Below are 11334 nucleotides of genomic sequence, written 5' to 3'. Positions count from 1 at the left end.
AGGGGAATTGTTCTCATTCATAGTGACAGCAAAAACAGAAGAGGAGGGGTGGGGGTTATTGTCTTGGGTGCAATTACTTTTCTTGAACCCAAAAGTTCTGCCCTCACCAGAAAATTGACCAAGGAAAAATTGCTTAGGGATCAGTAAAGAGATGCAGCTGTTTACGTCCTTCAACTAAAAATACCTAGTGAAGAACAAACAGATAACAGTAATCTTGCATATATTTGAACCAAGAGTAATAATAACCTATAAACATGCTCATTTATTCCTTCTTTTTGTGCAAAGAATAATGGAATTTACATCTAATTAACACCATCCAGGTGCAGCAATGAGGTCTCCTTTCCTAGTTCTCTGGTGGCTGACAGGTAGAGGATGGTTTTGGGGGGGTTGTTCTAGACACCTAGGCTCCTATAGAAAGAATAAAATATGTACACTGTCGAAAACCTTAGCTTAGTCTTGTGATGTTGTTGAATATTCGAATAGAAGACGTTTGGATGGAGTAGACTGTAAAAGCACCCGGAGCCGGCTTGTCAGCTGATATATCAAGGTCCATTGCATTGCCATCTCAGAGTCCTTCATCTGCCTTACGACAGAGGCCTGGAAAACAGAGATGAAAAGCCTTTGGTTACTGATAAATGGGCAAGAAATAATCAAACATAAAACTGCAGTATAACTAAATAGAACGTTGCAGATAAATCGTATCTAGCAATGAGCTATACTGTTCTCTGTTCCTTTGTCGCTACTCTGTAAAATAAACACTAACAAAATTTACTAGGTGGTATAATTCAACTGGAAATGACATTGGCCCGACAATTTTCTGATACATCATCCGTAGGAATGCCTTGATACTGCACCAAACTATTATGCATGTTAACAGTGCCCCGTGCCTCTAACTATTACTCCCTCCGTCCCATTTTATGAGTTAATTTGATTTGGCACGGAGTTTAAGAAAGAAAGGAAGATTTTTTTAATTTGTGGTTTAAAATAAGTGATAGATATTTGTGTGGCCATAAATCATTTCATTAAGAGTAAAATAATATATATATTTTTTTGATTAAGATAATGTTGTATTCATCAGGATTAAGGATATGCTGGAGACCTCCAAAAATTGGTTTCCAACAAGAGAAAAAACAAAAAGGCTAATAGATTACAAAGTGCCTATAAAATCCAAAATTTGTGCAGCTTCTTCTATCCCTTCCTCTTTACACCAAAAATAAAAAGTAGTCAAGCAGTTCCATTTGACTTTCTCTATTGAATTAGCTTTGTTATCATAGCATCTGCTATTTCTTTCTTTCCAAATACACCACCAAATGCATGATGGTATTATACTCCACTTTTTCTTAGATTTTCTCTCCCCTCTGCTGATCCAACAACTAAGGAAATCTGCTGTATGCTCAGACATAATCCATTTTGTATGTGTTAGTCCCAAAAAAAGGTTCCACAATCGTGTTGTCACTTTGCAATGGAGGAACAAATGGTTGTTGGTTTCCTCAGTCTCATTACAGAGAGAGCACCAAGAAGCAATATAGAAACCCCTCCTTTTCAATTTCTCATGAGTGGAGCATGCTCTTCTGGCAACCAACCAGGAGAAACACTTTACCTTGGTTGGCACCTTGTTACTCCAAATCTGCTTCCAGGGGCCAAGTTTACCACCTGGATGCTCCTTCACCTCCTTAATATATAGCTTGTTAACAGAAAGGCTTCCATCTCTAGAGTGTTTCCATATGATAGAATCTTTTTCTGCTGATAACCCATTGGAACCATTGAGAACATGTAATAGCTCAGCCACTCTCGCAATCTCCCAGTCATTTAAATGCCTTCTAAACACAATATTCCATCCATGAATAGACCATCCCTCAGCCACTGTTTCTTCCGGATTGGTACACAAGGAGAATAGGTCAGGAAATAAGACCATCAGTGCCTCATTTCCATTCCAATTCTCTTTCCAGAATAGGATTTTTGTCCCATTTCCCACCTTGTAGACTATGTTTCTACTTAGATCAGGCCACAAATTTCTTATTGTTCTCCAAGCTGACACCCCATAAGTTAAATTGTTACTTAATATAGAAATGTGTCATTCTTTTTGGGACTGATTAAGGAAAGTAAGTCATGTAAACTGGGACATAGGGAGTATATATCTACACCACATACTTCTAATGACAAATTATTGAACGGTTATGATGTACCATCTCCCAAGTCACCATGGGCTCCACTTTCAAGCTCCATTGATTTCTCTGATCTCCTCTGGGACACCACTCTACACCCAATGAAGCAACCACAGTAGATACCCACTTGTAGGTGCCACTTCCAACACTACTATCCCTTCCTGAAGCTTTTCTCTCTCCTTTTCAAGCACCATTTACCCTAACCTTGGCGCAACCATGTCTTGCTTTGTCGCAACATCTACCCTGCATAAGCTCCTCCTTATAACCCTCCTCCCATGCCAGTTTCCTAGACCATCTCTTAGTACTTGTGTGCCCAAATTACAATAGCCCCCTGCTAATGCCCTCCTCTCCCTTAACTTCCTGCCCCTGAACTCATGCTCCCATTTTGTAGATCTGAAAAGAGGTGATCAGTGCCGGGCAGGGAGGTTAAGGTTGTGGAATCTTACATGCAGGTTCAAATTTTAGGAGGTGGCTACTAGACATGAATAAAGCAAAAGATGTCCAGTAGTAGTCCATGATGACATGGCTGGAGGCGGTGACTTGGCAGTAGTTCTTTTGATGCTGGAGAAAAGGCCAGAAGAAGGTAATGGTGTGGAGAAGAAATCAGCAGGAGGGTGATGCGGAGTAAGAAGGAGCTAGACCCATTACAGGGAAGTGCATCTGGATTGATTGTTGCGTACCTTATCACAGTGCTGAGATGTTATGTTATGAGTAACCATAATTTTTCACTTTTACTAGCTCCATAGTACCAGTAAAGGACACAATAGGAGGTTTACTGAATACACGTAGCGTATTTTTCTTGATAAGTGTACAAGAACATAACCCACCAAATTATGCAAGCAGGTGAAAAGCGGCAGGGCTACGAACACCTATTTGACCTATCTACTGACATGGAATCTAACCACTTTGACACATTTTTTCTCTCTCTATGAAGTATAATATGCTTGTTTTTCTTTTAATAAAGATGATGTAGTACTATGTTTAAAAATACAGTACAAGACATGGTATGGTTTTAGCTAAGGTAAAATATTTCTAAGAAACAAAGATAAGGACATGGACAAAGACAGGGTTTTCTCAATTGCATCTTTTTGAAGGTTGAGTATAAGATTATTCTCTCAATGGAAAAAAGAACTTGTAGTTTTTCCAAGACAGGTTATGCTAGGGCTTACACAACTGCACTTCACAGAAAACAAATCACACCAAAATTCTCTTCCAAATCTTCATCTTTTGTGACAAAATTGAGCATATTCACGATCTCCCATGACAAGTCTATTTGCCAGTCAACTCTGGCATAATATCGTAGGTTTGATATTCAATAATCATCCTTTTTCTGTTATTCATTAAATTTATGGACTGAGAATTAAGGGTCGAATGTCACCCATTAAAATGAGAAGTGATGAGCATTAAGCAAACACTGAAATGGGTTGTGACTGTGTAGAATGTTTCTCCCTGTTGTATCTACTTCACAGTCCAGCAATAGTATTTGCTCTGAATGGAAGATGATTCTTTGAACTATGTTTTTTCCTAGGTAAGGAAGGATAAAGGAGAGAGATATGGACTGCATTACTTCACTTGGGGTCCGTTTCAAAGGATAACGTGGAATTGGATTTGAGTGTAATTGGATGTCGTTACACAGTTTTGGCCATTGAGGAAAAGCAACTACACTCATGATGGATTCTGCTGGACAGGTGATATCATGTAAGTTCACACGTGTTTGTCAGGATATTACATGGTTTATGAGTGCTGTATATGCAAGTTGTAATAGGGTGATCAGAAGAGAGTCGTGGAGTGAACTGGAGGCTAGCAGAAACAATTGGGAGGGCCCCTTCAATGTCACTAGATTTGCAGCAGCAAGGGCAAACTACCATAGACTCTCAGGAGCAGTGTCTGAATTCTCTGAGACTATTAATGACCTGGAGCTAGTTGATCCTCCTTTATTTGGAGGACCATACACTTGGAGGAGGGGGGGGGGGGGGGGNTAAAAGTGCCTCCAGGATTGACAGATTATAGTACTCCGCTGACTAGGAGGACTCTTTCCTACTGGTCAAGCAGTCTTTGTTACCTAGAATTGGATCAAATCATAATCCTGTTCTTCTACAGTGGCTGATAGCTGGTCTCCGCTGGGATGGAACTTCTTCTTCAGGAGGCATCTTAATGACTGGGAAGTAGGCAGGTTTGGGGAGCTATTGCAGATGATTGATGGTTTCAAAGGCACTACTGTAGAGGATGACACTTTTAGATGGAAACATGATAAGGATGGCAAGTTCTCTGTAGGTAGAATTTATAGGAAAGAGGTATCGTGGATGCCTGAGAACAAAATAGGTCCTTGGAAGCGGGAAAGTATGGCTCCTACTAAAGTCAAGTGCTTTGCTTGGTTAGTAATCAGGAATGCTTGCCTCACTCATGAGATCCTGCAGAAAAATGGGATTGCTAATTGTGTCCAGATGCATGTTATGTAGTGACGCTAGAGAGACAAATAATCACCTGCTCCTCCATTGTAAAGTCACATCTCAGCTTTGGACTATGTTCCTCAGTTTAACAGAGACAAAATGGTCAGTGCCAGAGCATACAGCAGACTTGTTAAGTTGCTGGATTAGGAGAGGGGGAAGCAAGACACAGAAGAAGTGGTGGAGAATAATCCCACACTGCATCTGGTGGACTATCTGGAGGGAGAGGAATGGAAGAAACTTTGAAGATAGATTCAACAACATTCAGAAAATCAAAGGGAGCTGCATTGCAACTTACTACTTTTGGTGTAAAGAACATTGTATAGAAAATGCTGAACAATTAGTAGATCTTTTAGGATTACTGTAATTAGTCTCTTGTTTTAGCTTGTTACTACCTTTTTGGAGGTCTCCACATACCTTAATGCTAAGGAATACAACATTACCAGTTTCAAAAAAAACAAAAACATGTGGAGACTGGAATTACAAGAAGACTACTTCAAATTTGAAAATTGGTAGCTAGAGGTAGAAGGATTCAAAGAGAAGGTCAAGGCATGGTGGTTGGCCTTCCCTAACAGGGGCAGACAAGCCTTCATTCTAGCAAACAAATTAAAACTCCTTAAGACGTAACAAGGGAGACTGGAAACAGAAAAAAGAAGTGATCCTACAACAGTTGAAATCTTAGGAAGCAATACAGGAGAACAAGAGCCTCACCGATGATGAGTTGGTCCAGAAAACTCACTTAGCTATGGAATTTGAAGAAATAGCAATAAAGGAGGAAATTGCCTGGAGACAAAGGTCAAAAGTTTAATGGTTGAAGGATGGGGACAAGAACACCAAGGTCTTCCACAATTTGGAAGATGCTCATAAAAGGTACAACTCCATAGATGCATTGGAAGTAGAAGGACAATCCATCACTAAAATGCCTGCAATTAAAAATGCAATTCAAAGTTTCTACCAGACAAGGAAACAAAAGGATAGAGACCTGTGATCTCAATCTCCAAGGAATAAGAGTGATCTCTACAAAAGATCAGGAGTGGTTACAAAGGAGTTTTGAGGAAAAGGAAGTGTGGAAGAGCATCAAGTCTTGTGCAGTTGATAAGGCTCCAGGCCCAAATGGCTTCATACTGAACTTTTTTCAGACATTTTGGAATCTGGTCAAGGAGGACATCATGGGAACATTGCAATTTTCCATGAACACCATGTGTTTGAAAGGAGTCTTAATGCCACCTTTGTGGCCCTTAATCCAAAGAAGGCTGATGCAGTAGAGTTAAGAGACTTAGGCCTATTAGTCTGATCTCTGGGGTGTACTAGATAATTGCCAAAGTTTTAACAGAAAGAATGAAGAGAGTAATGGACGGTGTGGTTAAAAGAAAATGTCTTTTACAAAAGGGAGACAGACTATGGATGCAACTTTAATTGCAAGTGAATGCATATACTCAAGATCTAGAGGGGAAGTGGCTCCTGATGTGCAAATTGGGCATTGAAAAAGCCTATGATCATGTTAATTGGGATTTGGGGCAATCTTCTAAACACTCTCAAACAGATGGGTATTAGGGACAAATGGTTGAAATGGATATACTTTTGTATCAAAACTGTTAGGTTCTCCATTCTGGTAAATGGAGAACCTACTGTTTTTTTTCACTCAAGACAAGGGGACACTCTATCCCCTTTCCTGCTCATTTTAGCTATGGAAGGTCTTAGTAGTATGATAAGGATAGCACTACAAAAAAACTAGCTGAGCGGCTTCAACATAAGATGAGGTGGGAGAGGGGATCTGGAGATTTGCCACTTGCTATATGCAAATGACACTATTTTATTTTGTGAACCTAGAGTGGAACAAGTCTGCTACATTAGAGTCTTGCTAGTAGTGTTTGAAGTTGTATCTGGGCTAAGAGTGAACGGGAGGAAGAACAATAACTATCCTGTCAAAGAAGTGTTCTAACATTCAGACCTTTGCTAGCATTCTTGGGAAATTGAAAATTTCAGGTGAAAGACTAAAAGGTCCCTGTTTCAATTAATTTTTACTTGGTTGTTAGGGATATTCTAGGAAATTAAGAAATGGGTACAATGCTAACCTATCACTTTCATGTAGCAGGGTAGCAAAACCCATATATATGTGTATGTATATATGTATGTATATGTAGCTATTTCAAAAAAAAATGTGTATGTATATATAAATAGATATAGACATATATATTTGATAGGTAAGAGTGACGAAGATATTACAAACATACTCTATAGATATGTCCCCATCATCTCAACAATAAGTTCAAGTGATTCAACAAGGAAATACTAGAACTGAAAGATGAATTAGCTATTCAGATTCCCATAGTCTTTCAGCTTAAGTATTAGGAGTATGACATCTTTCATAGATAGTCCTACAACTACTGGGTGTGCTGCTTTTGCCATGTGAACAGCTAGAAACATGTGATGGTATATATTCCAAAGTTTCATTGTGGTCACGAGTCATTTGATAACCTTCTTACCAAATAAAATCCAAAAATATAGCGTAATTCATCTTCCTCACCCAATTTGACTAGATTTAATGAACAGTGAATGATTACTCTGTCCTGTAATAAGCACATCAATTAGGGGCGACATTTGTTCTACTGAAGGTTCTGTTTTGTGCCCAAAAGGAATGAACCAAAGGAATCAGTATTTTTATGATGTCCAGAACGGACATCTATAGTTTCATTTACTTTCACCTCAAAATCACTTTAGTTGGACGAATGGACTCCACTCCTGATGTATAGTGTCCATCTTCCAAAATCCTCAAGCTAATGTAATTTATCTTAGATTTTAAAAATCATTAATGAAAAGTTCTAGCAAAGAATCTAAAGACCAGCAAACTCAAAGAAATGGAAAGAAAATAGAATCATTCAAACCTGGAGGCGCTTCCCTAGTTGGACTTCAACTTCTGTACCGAATGAAATATTGCTGGCCAGTGACTTTAGAGGATCAACACTGGGATCAACAGAAAGCAAGTTGGGTATCTGCGGTGCATAAACTAGCCTCCATCTGGCCTGTCCAAACTCTCCTTTTCCCTCTATTCTTGGCATCAAAGTTTCAAGCGTTGCAGTGGCAAGCTTCTTAAAGGCAAGCTGGCCATCACCTTCTAAAATGGATTCAGCTAACTGACTCTCAAAAACTCTAGCAGCCTGTTCAGCCAGAACCATTTCAAAGTTGGTTAAGCCATATATCAATACATTTTTTGAGCCATTTAAACTGAAATTTGTAATTGTATATATAGATATTCGTATTCACGCAGTTTATCCTTCGCAAAAGCATCGATAGGAAGGATGCCAGAGTCTAAAGTATTTCCAATGCAGGAAACAGAAATCATGGCTCAATGGAGGGATATTGGCATGTTCATTAATTTATGGGTTGTTTGGTAGAGTGTATTAACAAAAATAATGTTTGCATTAACTTTGTGTATAAGTAGTACCTTGTTTGGTACCTTTTTTCATGCTATGTATAACTACATTAGTTATACACTCTATTGTGTATTGAGGAGTGCATTACTAATACCATGGATTTCTAGGTATTAGTAATGCAAAGGAATTTAATACATGCATTAGCATGGTTAAAGACCCAATTACCCCTCAAAAACACTTTTACATCTTTTCAACCATAATTATGGCGGATACTTTTTGTAAATAATTTTTTTTATACAACGCATATTTTTTTTTAATTCACTAAACCAAACAATGCATAAAAAATATTCTATGTATAACTAATACAAGCATTACTTATGCAAGCATTACTAATTCACTCTATTTAGCATTATTTTTATACACTCTACCAAACGACCCCTTAAAGTCTACCGGCGAAGCATGCCAAAGTAATATTAAAATATACCACTAGAAAAATTTTGTTGTTTCCCTCCCCACTACCCCTTTTTCAACTCATTCTTGTGGGAAGCATGCTCTTGTGTACTTTTAACCTTGAGAATTTAAGATTGTCAGCATCCAATAAGATATATTTCTAAATTATTTACATAAAAAGTCTGCTAGATTTTAACTGCTTAATTATTGAACTGATTGTGCATTAAGAAAACATTGGAATCTAAGTGACAACCTCAGTAGGTGACAAGACATCTTGCTCCACAGAACGCGTTGATGTTACCACTAACTTATCCTGCCATTTGCTAGCACGACTTTGTATCCTGAATTGCCACTCTGATCCAACCAAAGCCAAGTCTAGCGTTGGATCAAGTCCATTATCAGGCTCAAATTTGGCTATGTTTAGATGATCTCGCTTCAGTCTCACCTGAACTTGAAGACAATAAGGATATCAGGTGAAGGGAAAATAAAATCTCAGAGTTCCCACAAGGAGCCAAGAACCCAACCAAGAACAAAAAGCAAATTAAAAAAGAGACAATAATTTCAGAACCTTCCAAGGATAGAAAAGAATTCAAAAGCTTAACCTGTGTTGCAACAAGATTGACATCTCCATTCTCAAACATTAATATGCCTTTAGGCTTTATTGACTTGGGATGAGCAACACCATTTAACTCAAGTTCTCCACTGACAGCAAAATTGAGGATCAGAGGATAAACTATCCTCAGTTCTGGTCCCAGAACAAGTTTCAGGTCAGTGAGGCGGACATCCAGTTTAGGTTTGCTCTCTACTTGGACACTTTCCTTAATATCTTCAGCATCTTTACCTGAATATAACAAAAAAGTTAGGTTTAACATTTGTAATGCTGAACCCAGCAATGTCACCTCATCTTAAGCAAAAAAAAAAAAAAAGGAAATGCCTCAGGCAGCTGCTGGACCATTTGGTATCAAGTTCTAAAACCACAACACGTTCAAAATATCCCCATGTCTGTTTCAACACCAAACTCAAAACCTTGGGAAATTAAGATACTGGTATATCTAGGCACATATTTTTCAAAACCAAATACAGGTCTTGACTTCAAATCCAACTTGGATACCCAAGTTGGTCAGTGAGACTTTCTTTTTTTGATGGAGTAAAGGAAATTTCATTAGAAGATATCAAGAAGATGCAAGGCAAAAAATTACAGCAAAAGAAGGTGTCGGCTCCTATACAAGAACTTACTGAATAACTAAAGAACAGACATAATCCAAAAAAAGTTCAAAGACAGGTTGAACCAGCTATATAAGTTGACCAAACAATTGGATTTAAAGTGTTTGTCCATGAAAATTGTGAGTGTAGTATTTGTTTTCAAAGTGAAAAATAATATTTGAAATTCAGTTGTGTTTGGCCATGAATATAAATTGGAGTTGTGTTCGAATTTTTGTGAGTTAATTGGAGTGAAAAAAGTGAAAATAGCTTTTCGGTGTTGCCACGTGTTTTCTGGAGTTCAACTCCGGAAAAAAGTAAAAAATATTTCATGGCCAAACGCCTATGGTTAGGAGTTGAAATCCCATAATAAAAATTTACGATTCCTTTCATTCCAGATGCACCAAAAGATAGCAGCAGGCACCATACATCATGTTTTTTTGATGGGTTTCATCTACACACTGATCCCTCCATGATGGCATTACCAGCTCTCATAGGCTTCTTTAATGGTATTTGGCATAATCCAGGCAAGTCCAAAAACTGATAGGAACATACTTCATATATCAGCTGCTACTGCACAGTGCAAAAATAGATGCCTAACACTCTCCAACTCCATCTGGCACATATAACATCTATTTACAATCTGAATTTTCTTTTGCTGAGATTGTCTCGAGTAAGACATGCTTCAACAAGGTAGTCCTGATAAACCAGCTTCCATGGCCATTTGTCAATCAATTCCTTGTTAGAACATAGATTGTCATATCCCCTTGGTATAATCTTTTTCAAAAATTTAGAATTCGGGCACTCTTTCTGTTTTACGTTTAGGCCCCCACATTTCTGAACTAAATTTTCTTTTATAGCTGAACATGCCTCCTTTTTCCTTTTCAGCTATTCAATATAAGTTTGGTATTCTCATAACTTTTAAAATAAGAAGCGTCTATGATATTTTAAGGATTTAGTGATATTTTTTAAAAAGTTAATCACGAAAATCCAAACACAACATTTTTTTTTTTTGAGAAGGGTAGGTTGTATTATGAACAAAGGTATACTCAGGAAGTATTCCAGTAATACTTACAGCCAAAATACAAGGAAGAGAAAACTACTGCTACATCACAAATAATCTAGAAAACTAGGAATATCCTCTTCTTCTTGAGGATATTCATGTTTACACCAAAAAAAGACAAGGACCAGACAATTCATCTTCAGTTTCTGCAGTCAGCAGCTCTTATTTTCAGTAGCATCTCTAGTTTCTTTCCATCCATATAGTCCCACCAAATGCATGCTGGGACAATCTTCCATCTCTCCCGGTGTCCTGACTGATTTCCTTCTCTATTCCAACAAGCTAAAACTTCTTTGATACTCCTTGGCATAGTCCAGCTTATGCCCCTTAAAATCTGCCATAACTTCACAGTCTCTCTACAATGTAGAAAGAGATGGTTTATTGTCTCAATCTCACATTCACAAAAAGAGCACCTAGAACAAATTTGAAAACCTTTTTTCCTTAGATTGTCCTGGGTGAGAGTAACCTGTTTGGCTAAAAGCCAAGTAAAACATGCTACCTTGAAAGGTATCTTGACTTTCCAGATCATCTTCCAAGGCCAACTACCACCAGGTGAGTTTTATCTTTGTAACCTTCTGTAAGCTGAACCCACCGTAAATCTTCCTTTCTGGTCAGGATTCCAAAATAAACTGTCCTCA

At 38.1% G+C, this 11334-nt stretch overlaps 1 protein-coding gene across 1 annotated transcript in view; it reads right to left on the bottom strand.

Moving 5' to 3' along the window:
• Positions 1 to 192: 192 nt before the first annotated feature.
• The window catches only part of LOC125841559 (protein TIC236, chloroplastic), a 52323-nt gene continuing 41181 nt past the window's right edge, over positions 193 to 11334 (bottom strand). The window contains exons 21-24 of the mRNA XM_049520708.1: positions 9039 to 9277; positions 8690 to 8881; positions 7498 to 7770; positions 193 to 597 (exon numbers count right to left, since the gene is read on the bottom strand). Coding sequence (XP_049376665.1) covers positions 451 to 597; positions 7498 to 7770; positions 8690 to 8881; positions 9039 to 9277 — 851 coding nt within the window. The 3' untranslated portion in view covers positions 193 to 450. The remainder of the gene's footprint in view (positions 598 to 7497; positions 7771 to 8689; positions 8882 to 9038; positions 9278 to 11334) is intronic.

Source organism: Solanum stenotomum, chromosome 10, assembly GCF_019186545.1.
Source record: "Solanum stenotomum isolate F172 chromosome 10, ASM1918654v1, whole genome shotgun sequence".
Classification (NCBI taxonomy): Eukaryota; Viridiplantae; Streptophyta; class Magnoliopsida; order Solanales; family Solanaceae; genus Solanum; species Solanum stenotomum.
The sequence above is the reverse complement of the archived record's forward strand: the minus strand, read 5'-3'. Positions and strand labels throughout refer to the sequence as shown.